At 32.8% G+C, this 15,402-nt stretch overlaps 2 protein-coding genes across 2 annotated transcripts; one reads left to right on the forward strand and one right to left on the reverse strand.

Annotated features, from left to right (window-relative positions):
- The first annotated feature begins 8,216 nt into the window (after nucleotides 1-8,216).
- Nucleotides 8,217-10,032, forward strand: LOC107866820 (ganglioside-induced differentiation-associated protein 2). The gene is made up of 3 exons (XM_016712819.2): nucleotides 8,217-8,519; nucleotides 8,830-9,094; nucleotides 9,668-10,032. Exons 1-3 carry the CDS (start codon nucleotides 8,381-8,383, stop codon nucleotides 9,888-9,890), a joined length of 627 nt encoding a protein of 208 aa, XP_016568305.2. The 5' UTR covers nucleotides 8,217-8,380; the 3' UTR covers nucleotides 9,891-10,032.
- Nucleotides 10,033-10,942: 910 nt separating this feature from the next.
- LOC107866819 (F-box protein SKIP23) lies at nucleotides 10,943-13,522 on the reverse strand. Its single transcript, XM_016712818.2, has 2 exons — nucleotides 12,114-13,522; nucleotides 10,943-11,254 (listed from the first exon to the last, which is right to left on the reverse strand). The coding sequence occupies exon 1, from the start codon at nucleotides 13,369-13,371 to the stop codon at nucleotides 12,118-12,120; it is 1,254 nt and encodes a 417-aa protein (XP_016568304.2). The 5' UTR covers nucleotides 13,372-13,522; the 3' UTR covers nucleotides 10,943-11,254; nucleotides 12,114-12,117.
- Between the last annotated feature and the right edge of the window lie 1,880 nt (nucleotides 13,523-15,402).

Raw genomic sequence — 15,402 nt, forward strand, 5'->3', positions numbered from 1 at the left:
AATTTTTTTTGTCAAAAAATAAAAAATTATGAAAACATATTTCGAAATACATATTTGATTTTCATGGCCAAACAAGTATTTCTAAATAAAGTGAAAACGTATTACAAAATATTGTAAACAATATTTATGGTCAAATGCCTACTTACTTCTCTCACAAAAATTCAAAAATAACTCCACGTTACATTCATGATCAAACATAACGTCAACTCTAATTTTTCTCTTGAGATGGAATGAGTATGTCAATATGGGTGACATAGTGCAATTGTTCGGTGCATATTATAAATTTTAAATTACATTAATTAATATACACACAAAAGTTTTGTAAAATAACAAAATAAAAATTCAAAATCAATTGCTATGAAAGACGTTGAAAGAGAATGTAAGAATCCAAAACAAAAAATCGACTGGAATTTTTGAAAAATAAAAAAATGTGAGAACATGAATTAAAATAAAAAGGTCGTGAGGGAGAAGGTTATGGAGAAAAGAATATGGCAAAGTAATGAAAGTTGGGACCCACAAATTTCACATGTCAAATAATAAATCCCTCATACAAGTATGACATGGTGCATCTCATACAAAATAAAGTTTTCCCCCCTCGTGCTCCACCTGACATGAAAACTGAGTGCAAACGTAATAAGGTGTCCGAGGGACGAAAATATTTACCACATCATTTTATTCCAACAGTAAAAATTAAAAAATCATCATTTCTCTTTATTTTTTCACAGTTTCAAGGCCCTCATCTTTCTCTTTTCTTCGTATTAACTCTCTCTTCTCCTCTATCACTTTCAAAATTTCGCAAAATACTTTTCTTTCAATATGATTTCTATGCTTTAAATCAAATCCTTAAATGAAACAGTAATTGAAATCTAGTAGGAAACACTAAACCGGAAAAAAAACCCATATTTTAACACAAAGAAAACAAACGAAAAAACACATTTTTTTAAAGATAATAACTTACTTAATCGAATAAAATTCAATCCAAAAAATAAATATTTCCTCAAAGCTTCAATTTTTCTCTATTTTGGAGCAAAGAAAAACTCAAAAAATTCACCCCTCTTCTTCACTAAAAGCTTACGCAAAGTTTTAGGGATTGAAAGTGAGTGATTTTTGATATAGGATAAATATGGAAAAGGATCTTATATTATTTATCCTTGTGGACATATATGTGCGTGTTTTACACGATCGTGGTCTTTGGCCTATGAGGAGGTACACAATGTATTGAAATAACCGGGGGTGGGGGGGGGGGGGGGGGGGGCTTAAGACAACCAATAGTTTAGGTGTTCACTAAATAAAGCCTTACAGGTTTAGGGGGTTCTTTAAAACTTCTCTCTAAAAAAAATACAAAAAGAAAGAGCTATCTAATTTTTATAAAAGATATTTTAGAACTTTGAATTAAATAACTCAAACTTCATATTAATAATTAATGTTTTAGCAATAACATCCAAGTTAATATATTGCAAACAAATATCCAACATCTTATTAACTAGAATTAATCTTTTATTAATAATCAAATTATATGTGAAGTTAGTTAAAGGTCATGTATGTGTCTTTTAAAAATATTACACAAAAAACAATCAATATACGACAACAAAAAAATAACTCAAAATTATTATACTATTATTTTGTATGTATATTTATATATTTAAGGCTTCTTGTTTAAGTTTGGCTTTAGGCGACTAATTTTATTGAGACGACCCTGGTTGCAAAATGATAATGATTCGGGAGATGATTGAATTAGAGTCAAAAGTTGAGGACATTTTATGGGTTTATGGGTTATCATCATTGCGGTGATCATTGCGGTGTTCGTCATAGCAGGTGTTATTTTTTTTTGTCCTCAAAGCTCAGTAGATGAAACCCTGGTTGAAAATCTGAATGAAAAGAAAAAAAAAATAAAAAATGTCAAATGCGATTCTAAAAAACGAAGAAGCACCCCAGCTCGCAACATAAACAAATAATGAACTTTTCTCAATATTAATTGTAACTTTTCTGAATACATACAAATTGTTTTTTTATGTAATTGATTATAAGAATTTTTTTGATGAATAATTAAAATTAGTTGTAACTTGTAAAATTGAAAATTAGAGCTTGATGATATAGAATAAAGATTTAGTGCATTACTATGTCATTATTCAAGAAACTTATAATTTTTTTTTTTATTATGAGAATTTGAAAAGATATTGAATTTTATACAATATCTATATTTTCTTATTATCATAAATAAGAGGTTTCATTTTTTTCAAAAAAATTTAGTTCGAATTAGAGTTGTCAAGGGGCTAGATCGGACCGGGTTTGACCCAATAAAATTTGAACCGACTAGTTCGGAACTTGTGTTTACCAGGTTTGTTCAAACAGGGTTTGATGTAGCTCGGGGGTTCAGGCCTAACAAGTTTGAAATACAACAACAACAGGGACTTGGGATTAACAGGGACAAACAAGATTCCAAATTAAGTGAGGGTACTTCAAGTTTTAAAAATTAGGTGAAAGGGACAAAAAAAAATTCAGTTTTTTTTTTAAAAATATTTTCGTTCCAACAACTTTATGCAGTTGTCGAACAACTTGATAGTTGTTCGACAACTTTGCGAAGTTATTCAACAACTACCAAAGTTGTCGAATAACTTTGCAAGTTAACATATATACACAAATTAACAATTAAGTATTACATAAAGTCCTTCTTCCTCAAAGTAATTACAAAAATCCCTTATTAATTACATAAAATTCCTTAAATTTATTCTTTTTCTCTCGTCCCCTCATACATATCAAAATACCATATTTTACTTCTTTTTTCGTGCACCAGTTTTTGCTTCATATCTGTGCTCCCTTATTTACGCCTACAACTAAGCTAAAGTGATCTGAGAAATTTCAAATTGTTCACCCAAGCTCAACATCTCTCTCTCCTATCGCCGGCAACTTGTCGTTGATTTCTCATTCTCCAGCGAAAATTATATATTTTGTGAGTTTTTCACTTTATCGAATTTTTCATTTTTCAAAATCATCTTTTGTACTAAATTTATGAATTTCGACGCATTTTATTCTCAATTTGCAAGTTTTTTTTTTTTTCAATTTTTTTCACGTGTTGATGAAAAAAAATTCCTCCTCCAATTCTGCCTCCTCTTTCCGGCACTTAAGCTTTGTTGGTTTTATGGTCACATTATACTTTAGATATTTACATTATACATTAGAAAGGTATATTTTTTATAATCTTAATTTACTTCAGTAAATGATTTCTTATACGTTAATACTTTTTTATAATACTTTAAGTTGATATATTTTGATATATGTTGGGTATATTACACTTAACAATTGTAACCTTATAAGTTATGTTATAATATGTATAAGGTTACGTTATACATTTAGAAAGTTTATATTTTATATTAATTTTCTTGATAACATTATACATAGATATACTATGTATAAGGTTACATTGTATATTTAGAAAACTTATATTTTACATTAATTTTCATGATAACATTATACATAGATATACTATGTATAAGGGGGACACATACATATTGAAGTATTGTATAAGGTTATCTTTTTTGTTTTTGACAGTCTGTTGGTATGCATAAATAAATATCGACTCTTTTCCTATTGATTTCGGAAAACGAAAGAAAATAGATGTATTTGGCTTCTTTTTTTTTTTTCAAATTGAATTTCAAATCGCAATTTCAAATAAAAAAAATAAAAAAATCATGGTGATGTTTGAATATTTTTTGAATTTGAATTACAGTTACTATTTTTAAGCCTCCACAAAATTAGTGCATTAATTACAACTGTTGATTAGGAAAGACAATATTGATTTCTGATTTTATTTTCATAATTTTAGGCATAACAATTTCATCATACACTGCAGATACGTATGAGATACAACGATATATATAAGTATTTTTTCAAATCTGAGAGAGAGAAAGTCAATCCGAAATCTTATGTAATTAGTTTTATCAAGGATGAGATTTATATTGTTTATCCTATCTTCAAACATCACCGGCCCAATCCAACAATAATACTCCCTCCGTCCCATTTTATCCGTCCCAAATTTTCTAATTTGGTGTCTCATTTTACTTGTCCTTTTTTACTTATCAAGACAAGAAATTTTTTTTTCATAGTTTACCCTTTGCATTAATTATTTTTTCTTTAAATTAAAATGTAAACATCATTTAATAGAGGTACTATGGTAAACTATCTATGCTATTTATTATTTTTCTTAATAGTTGAGTCATCTCAATTTGGGACGAGTATTATTTTTCTTAATAGTTGTGTCATCTCAATTTGAGACGAGTAAAATGAGACGGAGGCAGTAGAAACTAGATGGATTGGTAAGGAAAGCTACACCATCAAAGATCAATGATCCAATGATAAATATTCTTTTATCTTCAATAATTAAAAAAAGAAAATAAATTCGAGCTGTCAAATTGAAGTTGCCTTTATTATGAAGGGTTTTGTTTCTTAAATTAAACTTTTTAATTTGGGCTTTGTTTCTAAAATTAAACTTTTCAACTTGGGCTTTATTTCTAAAATTAAACTTTTCAATCAAATTTGAATTAGTCAAACATCAAAACAAATACAAACACTACGTAAAGACCAAAGAAACATAAGACACTATAGCACTTGTATCATGGTTCAAGCAAGAACTTATTTAGACTTAAAAATAGGATAAATAGTTTGTGTTATTCTACATAAAATACTACTACTACTACCTCTTTTCGAGGTTACAATTCATACGTATACCCATCATTCTTTAAGTTCTAATTATTGCTCGAGGGTCCATTGGTCTCAATAAAATAAATTAAAATGGCCTTTCAAATGTCAATATCAACTGGTCATTGCCATTTCTTTCTTTTTTCTACCGTCATTTAATATCCAATTTATATTTCCAATATTACAAAAAATCTCAATTCCCTAAATATACTACAAAAATTTCAACATATACATAAAATACTATGTATATGTCGACTATATTATATATATTAATAGGAAGAAAGAGTAAAGTAATTAAAAAAGTGAGAGAGGGTATAAATACTTTCAAAATGATTGATATTTATGTTATTTATACTTCAATGATATGAAAATAACTAAAGATAATCGATAAGTATTATGTCTCTATCAAGCTATTATCAAAGGGCCTAGACAATAAAAACCCTGTGGGCCTTCTTTGTTTTTCCATCTGAACAGAATTGGTAGTATCGTCGTTAATGAGATAAATATGTTTTCTCCGCTAATAATTAGAGATTTCAAATTTAAGTTCAAAAAAACAAAAAAAATTATTGGTAGAAAACATTTATTAATTAAATAGGCCTTACACGACAAGGAGCTGGATTAATCAAACCTATGGATACCTACTAATTGAATCTGAAAAAAATCTCAACGAACGAGTGTTAAGTATCAAATACTGGTGCCAAAAGACAGGTAAGCTCGAACTTTACTTGCATGCACTAACTAGGTTCAGTAGCTATTTGGCTCCACATATCAATTGTAAAGTTAGTTACCTATTAATGACATGATTAAGATGAGTACACACAACACATGGCATGTAGTTGACATATATGCCTATTCTTCGATTTTAGGATTACAGGATTAATCGATTCTCTCAATAACCGTATTATTTGTTGTTGATATCGTTCTCTTTTTATATGCCTGTTCTTCGATTTTAGTATTACCAAGACTAATCGATCCTCTCAATAACCATATTATTTGTTGTTGATATCGTTCTCTCTTTGATTGTTTTTTACATATATACTCGTTTCTTATGTTTTAGTTCAACTAAGCGTCTATGTGAAATAGTCTCACTGTAGGGATAAGACTAAGTGTACACCACCCTCTGTATATTCTACTTATGGAATTACACTAAATTATTGTTGTATATGTCGATACATATCGCTTATATGATTGTTGATCATTTAAGTATCCACATTATAATCCAGGGATGACTCAAGGGTAACGTTAGTAAAACCTTTGCTTTAGGCCTCAAAAAATTTGAGGTCAGGCCTCAAAATTTTTAATAGTAAACTCTATAATTTCAACTTTGCTTAAATAATAATGAAGATTGTGAAATACATTTTTAAAAAATATCTAAAAAATAATAATAATAAAAAGGAGAAAAAATTATTTCATTTTTACAAGAAATATTTTAGAACTTTGAACTACAACACTCAAACTTTATATTAATAAATAAAATTTTAACAACAACATCCAAATTAATGCATTGCAAACAAATGACTAACATCTTATTAACAAGAATTAATCTTTACTTTTATTAATAATCATATTACTATGTGAAGTTAAAGGTTAATGTCTTTTAAAAATACTACATCGAAACAACTATCATGCAAGAATAAATAAATAAAAAAACAGGGCAGCCCAGTGCACTAAAGCTACCGCTATGCGCGGTGTCGGGGGAAGGGCCCCACCACAAGGGTGTATCGTACGCAGCCTTACTTTGCATTTCAGAGGTTGTTTCCAAGGCTTGAACCCGTGACCTCCTGGTCACATGACAGCAACTTTACCAGTTACTCTTCCTGGTCATATGGCTGCAACTTTATCAGTTACTCCAAGAATCCCCTTCAATAAATAAGTAAATAAGACAACTCTAAATTATTATAGTAGTAAATAAGACAACTCTAAATTATTACCAATTACGACTCACCTTCAATAAATAAGTAAATAAGACAACTCTAAATTATTACCAGTTACGATTCCCCTTCAATAATAAATAAGTAAATAAGACAACTCTAAATTATTATAGTAGTAAATAAGACAACTCTGAATTATTCCAGTCATATGGCTGCAACTTTACCAGTTACTCCAAGACTCTCTTCAATAAATAAGTAAATAAGACAACTCTAAGACTCTCTTCAATAAATAAGTAAATAAGACAACTCTAAATTATTATACTAAATAAGTAAATAAGACAACTCTAAATTATTATACTAGTAAATAAGACAACTCTAAATTATTAGAGTAGTGACTCTCCTTCAATAAATAAGTAAATAAGACAACTCTAAATTATTATACTAGTAAATAAGACAACTCTAAATTATTAGAATAGTATTTATTAGGTATCTTTATACGACCTTCTATTAAAATTTAACTTTAAACCACTAATTTATTAAGACGACTCTGTTATAATTCAAAACCTATATCCTCCCCTGTCCGCACCGCAGCGGGATCGGCCTATCACGCACATTCTGCGCGCCTAGTTGCACGATTTATATTCTTACTTTAATTTGCGAGTACTCTTAGTTCACAATATTCGAATGGTGACAAAGGCAAAGAGCAGGCTGCAGAGTACTTTCAGCCTCCATGATTCCTATATTATCCATAAGTTTATATTTATATACTGTAGAAAAGATATAATCATCAAGATCGAGAAAGAAACGTGGCAGATATAGTAAGCCATTGTCCCAGAAAGAAGAAGATTCTCAGAATATACCCCCTTTATCAATCGGTTTGGCTCTAGTCCTGAACATACAAGGCCCATGCATGCACTGCCCACACAAATTATTACTACAAACAATCCCTAATTCAACCGAACCCAATTTTATGTATTCGTTATGAAATTTACGAATTATGTATTTCAAGTCGTTGTTAAGACTTTAAAGCTTAAATCTTAGAGAAATTCGGCTTACCTTCTATAAGCGAACAAATCAGCTCATTTTTAGCTACTCATCTAATCTATTCAAGTTTAAATAGGTACATTATGATTCATTTATTGACTTGAATTCATGCTATAAAACTCGAAATAACTTATTGAACTATAAGGTCAAAACAAATAAGGTAGCGTAACTAGACAAACAAAATACAATAAAGGTACAAAATAAGAAAAAGGAGCGATACTTCCTCCTGGTTTGGCCATAGATCTTCAAGTTGGAACTTAAAATTTTGAGTATTTTGAGATTATGTTTTTCGGAATTAAAAGTTTTATTTGAATATGCATTTTCCTTGGAAAAAAAAATGACTGGTATGTACCCCTGTTTGAGAAATTGAAAATATTTTAAGATTAGATTTTTAAAATCTAACCAATTTCATAGTCAAATAGATATTTGAAGATAACTTTTCAAAGTCTATGATCCAACACAGGATGAGTCATGTTCATATGAATAAAATTTCAAAGTCTATGGTCAAACTCAAGATGAGTCATGTTTAGACGGATTGAGTTATGACCCGTTATCATCACTTCTACCTGCTCCTATAAGTATATAAACTTGCAAGTTGCAAGAAACGACCCCCTCCGAATCAATTCTCAATTATTAATTGTTCTTTAATAAACAAGATATAACCCATAGGCCCCACCCCATACTTTCTTTTTAAAAAAGGTACCTGTAATACAAAAAACTGTTTTCTATCAACTTTCTTGCCAAAGTCACTGGTCTGCAAAAAGAAAACCATGAATTCTCCAACTTCTTTGATGACCATCTCCATATCAGAACAAGAAAAACTCATACACAAACTCCAAATCTTCAAGATTCAAGGTAAAGATAAACGTGGTTGCTCCATCCTTCGCGTCATCGGCAAACTTTTCCCTGGTTAGTTTTCAATCTTAATCTTGCTTAATGAAGAATCATTGAATCAGATTGCTGTTATCTTGAACACACACACCACTTTTAACAGTTACAAAATTTAGTACTTTGTTTTTTATGTGTACGTGTTTCTGTCAGGCTAAGTCAACCAAAAGAACACTCTTAACATGGTGTAATACTGTCCGTTCTGAGCAATCCGCACAATTTTCACCAAAAGACATCACACCATTAAGAGTATCGTTACTTTGTTCTCACATCCATCTATCTTTGTTATCCTAATTCTGATTTTGTTTATTATACTGGTTGATTTTATCAGCAAGGGTTGTAAGTGTGGAGACAGTGAACAAGTATCTACAAGAGAAGATATATCCAAGTTTAGAGCAGAGAAAATTCTCTATAGTGTACCTGCATACAGGGGTTAACAGAACTGAAAATTTCCCTGGAATAACTGCTCTCCGATCAGTCTGCGATGCTATGCCAGAAAACGTGAAAGCTCGTCTGAATGCTGTTTATTTTCTTCATCCAAGCCTGCAGTCTCGATTCTTCCTTGCACTTTTTGGTCGTCTCATCTTCACCGGAGGGTAATAACTTTTCCCAAGTCACTATACATTTCACTTTCTTACAAAAATCATAGATTGTCATAATTGTGGAGTAAATAAGATGCTTCTACTCTTAATGAGACCGAGGTCTCAGAAGAATGACAAAACTCAGGTAGAGTGTTTTCCCATTAAGTGGGCCTTACGATCCGACTTTGAATTAATCGAATCTCAATGCTGGTACCAAACTTTTGCAACAACAGCAATAACATACCTAGTAAAATCCCACCGGAGGTAGCAAACTTCATATGGAAAAAGAATAATCCGACCCATCCATTTCAGAGCTAATCACGCCTATCATCTATAGTAATGAAGAGTGTGCCACCTACTGTCATAAAAGTCGTATAATATATCTAATGGCCTTTGCACCTGCCAACTTAAAATATTGAATTGGTGAAATCCCCGTTGACGCTTAAAGGAATGCCCCATAATACATAATAGAAGGTTTGGAGACTGGCATATTATAATAATCTGACTAATAAGTATTACAGTAATATTTTTTATTTAGCTGACCTTAAAGAGCAACTCTAAGATATTATATGGTGGATGTAATTGCAGGGTGTATTGGAAGCTGAATTATGTGACAAGGCTAGAGTTCTTGTGGGAACACGTAAAGAGAAAGGAGATAGAAATGCCCGAGTTTGTGTATGATCACGAAGAGGAGCTTGATGACTATCGTCCGATCATGGATTATGGAATAGAGGGAGATCATCCCAGGGTTTATATTGATTCTACTGTTGAACCTGCTGTGTCAATGTACTCAATGAGGTGTATTGCTTAGTTAAAAAAGAGAACTATCTTAAGGTGGTCTTAGATGGGCTGAACTGATAATGTTTGCCGGCCTCTTAGGCTGCTAGTATGTTTTATCTTCAAGCATTACTAGTATTTTACTGTTAGAATAGCTGTAAAATGCTTTGTGATTATGTGTGGCGTTACCAATTCTTGGTTTTGTTTGGACTGTAAAACTAAAAAAACAAATGAGTAGCAATAGATTTTGTTTCTTCGATAAACAGTAAGAGACGTAATATTCTGGTTTGTAGCAAAACGCAACAACTCTTCCTATCACTTCCAACGGACAGAGCTTCTTTCCTCATTTCTTCTCTAAAACCAGCAGTACATTTAAGGCGCAGAAGTTAGGAAGTGGTGACACATATACTGAACCTTGGAGGCTAAGTTTAGAGAGCTCTCGGGAGAAGACATCGCTTTAGGATCGCTTGGATAACAGGAAACACGAGAATAGAATTGGAGGACAGGGCAGTCAGAGGCGGATGTACCATGTAGATGTTTGCTACAGGTTCAACCAAACCCAATATTTTTGAAACCTAGGTATATATCTATGTAAAGATTACTAAACATCAATAAATTAAATTCAGAAGCAAATTTCAAAATGGCAATAGGTTCAATTGCAAGATCTTAAAAAGAATCTTCAACCGGAAACACACGGACTACTATAATGTCTTCGGTGATTCCATATGGTTAAGGCCGTTTGGCATCGTACTGATAGCCCTCCCAAATAAACACAGGCAAATTCTAGGTAGTCTCCAATTTCTTCGGTTTTCTTCAGTGACTGTTTAAAATTGCAGATGAATTATTCTTTCAATGCAACTATGATGTAATAACATTTTTATTCTACAACCCTTCCAATGCAATCATTCTAATTTTCCAAATTTCAAGCATTTCTCAAGCTTAGTTAAAATATGTCACCAATATGGACTTAGCTTTCCGGTTAGTATACTCATCTAACTGGTACTACAAGAATAGACCTCCTGACCCTGAATTCTAGCTAAAGCTAATTAGTTGTTCACAACAAAAGTGAAGGTATTTACAGAAACATAAGACAGAAGCAGAAAGATCATTACATGGAAATGTTGCAGGCATACATAAATATGCTGGTACAGTTTATTTACAGCACATGAACATTTGATTACAGGGAATGTTGCGATCACACAGACTGCATCAAGAAAATGTAGATACAGGTTTACTTACAGCACACCACTATTGATTGTTTGCAATTCATATACAAAGTAATTCCATGCATCAAATTGAACTATGGCCGGAATAACATATTCACAAACCACCTCAATGGAGGAATTCACCAAAGTCCACCGCAACGAGATAACAGCACGATTCAAAAGGTATTATACACTGCAAGGAGAGAACAAAATAGAGGATGGATGAACACTTCTATCAAAAAGTTCTATCTTTTGCCTATTTTTCTAAATTAACTTATTCCCCATCCAAGCCGTAAAAGAACCTTCCGCAAAACAAATATTTCAAGAAACATATGCAGTTATGCAAATCTCAAAATTACAGAGTCATGGTAGAGCTAGAAACCATAAATTCTGATTAAGCTAGCCAGGTAATTGGTGGGAAAAAACTCTGGAAATTACATGAGTTGCCTATTCAAAGAAAAACAGACACAGGAAACATAAGATAACGGTTTCCCAAGAAGTTGGAGTAACTCAATATTTCTTAGCCGATTTGACAAGGAAATTAACGTCAGTTAGATAGATGACTGAATACATGATCCCCAATTACTACCGAATGGAATAGGTAATTGCTCAGTTCTTTATGCATAATGTAGCAAAACTTAAATTATTCTGATAGGACTAATGCATCTGGTGCTACTACATTTTAACCAAAGACTCCCTATATATAGCACATCCACAAAATCAACACAAGCTAACATTTTCTAGGCCAAAGGAAGCAATTTATTTGCCTTGAAATAGTCAGAATCTGGGGTTTCGTTGGAGATAACTAATGCTCACCGATGTCTTGTCCCTAAAGTCCCTAACTGCAATCTTATTATTGGCACTATATGGTCAGATTTCAGTTGTATTGGGGATACAAATATCTCAATACAAGTTTTAAAGAGTCAGTTGTGCGCAGTCTATTTCTACTAAGTTGAGTTGTGCTTCAAATATCTTAAAATCGATTCAAACTAGAAATACAGTTCACCAAGTGAAACAACCTTACATGCACGAAAAAGGTGAGGAACACTTACATTATCAACATGGATTTGGAGTGAACCAAATTGGAGGAGGCCAACGAAGCATAGAATGTGAATTGCGGGGATAGCAGGACAACGCTTCAATACTACCATCCTCTAACTTGTAATAACCTAAATCATGATTCCCATTGACACCATCATAATTAGCCTCACAATAATCATCAGTAAAGTAAATCCTGTTTCCGACACATCCAGGAAAATCAGACGCCAACAATGCCAACGACGAATTTTCTCCTAAAAACAACATCTTATCACCCAAACAACTAATCTTCTCCCATCTAGGCCCTTCTAAGACCAACCTAAACACACAAAATTCAACTGTCTTATACACAACATCAAGCTGATGATACGCAGCATCAATATCAAGCTCCAAATATCTCGTCACGAGTAAAAACTCATCATTTGTTCTAACCAAATACTGCATATCACCTCCAATTTGCCTCGGAGTTTCAATAAACGAAACACTAGGCGAATTACCAGTAACATCACAAACAGCAATTTCACCAGATTTATGAACAGCATAAAACAATCCTTCAAAATATATAACATCCTCTGCATAAAACCGCGCTTCGTCAATAAAGTTCCATAAATTTTCCCCATTTTTGCAGTAAGCAAGCTCACCTGTTTCATTAAGTATTGCCATAACAATAAAATTCGGATCACGCGAAGGACTACTAGAAATCACAACTTTTCTAATAAACAAATCACACATTTCCTTCAAGTTACGAGTATACACCTCTCCGTCGGATGATCGCACTGTATATTCTCTCCCGACGCTGTAAAAATCAAAATTCAATACATTCGGAAACTGCGTAACCGGCGGAAGATTGAACGTCACTTTTGTGATTGGATTGATCATTAAAATCAACGGCGATGATTCATCGACGATGATGAGCCAGCCGTGAGAAGAACCGCAACGTCGGCGCCGGTTTGAAGCTTCGGGGAGGTTGAGGAAGTGGAGCTTGTTGTCAACGAAGTTGATAAAACCACGCCGGTTCGACCGGTTTTTTGGGAGCATTAACCATGGGAGCTGACAAGGGAGGTTTATTGGAGTCGCCGGAGTTGAGGATCGCCAAGTGGAGCAAACTGCTCGGAAATGGAGGTAATCGGTAAGGTTAATTAGGTAATTTGCGATTGTGTGGAGAAGCTCCGGTGGAAGCTCCGACCAATCACGGTGGAGCTCTGGTGAGAGTTCCGACAAGCCATGGTGGAGCTCCGGTGGAAGTTCTGACCAGTCATGGTCAACCGACATGGTTTTAGATAATACTTATTGGAATACAATAGCATGTGCCTTGATATGAAGCTTTGGAAAGAAAAGGGAAATCGACAAAATTAGCTAAGCGAATATAAATATTTCTTATCAAAATGTCAACTTATTAATGAGAATTTGTTATAAACAATAAAGAATAGACAAGAAGATTATTAGAGAGAATAGAGATAGTGATTGTAAATAAAGAAGAGAGGAGTGATTCTTAATTCTTTTTGTTGAGGGATGAGAGATAATAAGATTATAAATACAATGAATAAATTTAAATCCTAATAGATATCAAAGTAGATCTTGATAGAATACGTTTATAATACTCTCCTTGAATGTCTAATTGGTAGATAATGTGTCAAACCTAGTAGAAAAAAAATCTACTGGAGGAAAAAGAGTACGCATCTCTAATAATATACATTTCAGCTGCCTCATTAAAAAACTTACAAGGGAAATCGAGTGAGACAAAACCTCGTAAGGAAAAAAGAGTACAATGCATATTAACTTCTTCTAATGAGAACATCCTTGACCTTTGCATCTCGATCTTGTGCAGCATCTTCTTGAAAGTTGCAATTGGAGAAGATTTGGTGAATAAATCATTCACATTGTCAGTTGAACGAATCTGTTGCACGTTAATATCATCATTCTTTTGTAGCTCATATATGTAGAAAAGCTTTGACAAAATGTGTTTCGTACTATCTCCATTTATGAATCCTCCCTTAAGATATGTTATGTATGTTGAATTATCTCTGTATAAAATTATGGATAGATTGTCATATTTCACACCATATTTTTCTCGAATGAGATGTATCATGGATCTCAACCATACACGTTCTCAACTTGCTTCATGAATAGCTATTATCTCAGCATGATTCGATGAAGTGGCTACGATAGACTGCTTTGTATATCTCCAAGATATGGCAGTACCACCACATATGAACACATAGCCTATTTGAGACTGAGCTTTATGCGGGTTAGATAAGTACCCAACATCAGCATGACTAATAAGATCGGGACTGCAATCTTTAGAATAAAACAAGCTCATGTGTGTTATCCCATTTTGATGTCTCATAGTAAGAGTAGAAATATACCTTGCAAACAAATTGACTGAAAAGGCTATAGGCCTTGTAGTATTTGCAAGGTACATGAGTGTATCAATTGCACTAAGATATGATACTTCATAACCAATCCAATTCGACATATTTCGAATTTCAGCAAATAATCTATTTCTTTGAAATCTCTCCAAGAGTTCCAATGATGTTCAAGCAATAAGCTTATACAATATAAGGATTATAAATAAGTTTCCCAGAAACTTTTATATGGTTCAAGCAGTTAGAATTCTTAAAAGTTTTTACATAAGTTTTGTCAAGTGATAATGTTCAATATTTCATGAGTGACATCTTCAAGTGTCTGGACTGCAAATCAAATAAGTTTTACGCTTACCAAAATGCATCACTTCATGTCACTTGATAAACTGGAGCTCACCAAAAGCAGCTGGATATCCTGGCTCCTACTTGTGCGGTGTATAAACTGAAGTACCTGTGCCTGCAGCATGAAATGCAGGTTCCCCGTGGGAAACGCCAGTACAAAATATGTACTGAGTATGTAAAGCTGTATATAATCACAAATGATATAGGAGCTCAATAGAAATCAGAAACAAATGAATAAATCGTAATAGGAGTGGACCACACTTACTAGAACTTGTGACAACCTGTACATTGTATTTATTCAGTCACTTTACCTTCGTTCTTATCATCTTTGTAATCATTACTGTACTGTACTGTAACCATTAGGCTACCTCCAGTACATATCAACTGGGATCGACCCATGATAGGGCTATGCCCCTAGGATACCACCCATAAACACATAAATGGGGATCGACCCATGATAGGCTTACGCCACTGGGATACCACCCGATAAGAGAGAACTTCCTTCACTTAGTTCAATTAATCTTTGAGATTGTTATTTCGGTAGCCACTGCATTTTTGATACTTTGAAATAATGATACATCAATAAGAGACATATAAA

The sequence above is a fragment of the Capsicum annuum genome, chromosome 4 (assembly GCF_002878395.1).
Source record: "Capsicum annuum cultivar UCD-10X-F1 chromosome 4, UCD10Xv1.1, whole genome shotgun sequence".
NCBI lineage: Eukaryota > Viridiplantae > Streptophyta > Magnoliopsida > Solanales > Solanaceae > Capsicum > Capsicum annuum.

What these genes read in the sequence shown, in the direction of transcription:
- LOC107866819 (XM_016712818.2), bottom strand. Translation starts at nt 13,371, where the DNA reads ATGTCGGTTGACCATGACTGGTCAGAACTTCCACCGGAGCTCCACCAT.
- LOC107866820 (XM_016712819.2), top strand. Translation starts at nt 8,381, where the DNA reads ATGAATTCTCCAACTTCTTTGATGACCATCTCCATATCAGAACAAGAA. An exon ending in CATCGGCAAACTTTTCCCTG is followed by an intron (nt 8,520 to 8,829) that starts GTTAGTTTTCAA and finishes TGATTTTATCAG; the next exon opens with CAAGGGTTGTAAGTGTGGAG. An exon ending in CGTCTCATCTTCACCGGAGG is followed by an intron (nt 9,095 to 9,667) that starts GTAATAACTTTT and finishes ATGTAATTGCAG; the next exon opens with GGTGTATTGGAAGCTGAATT.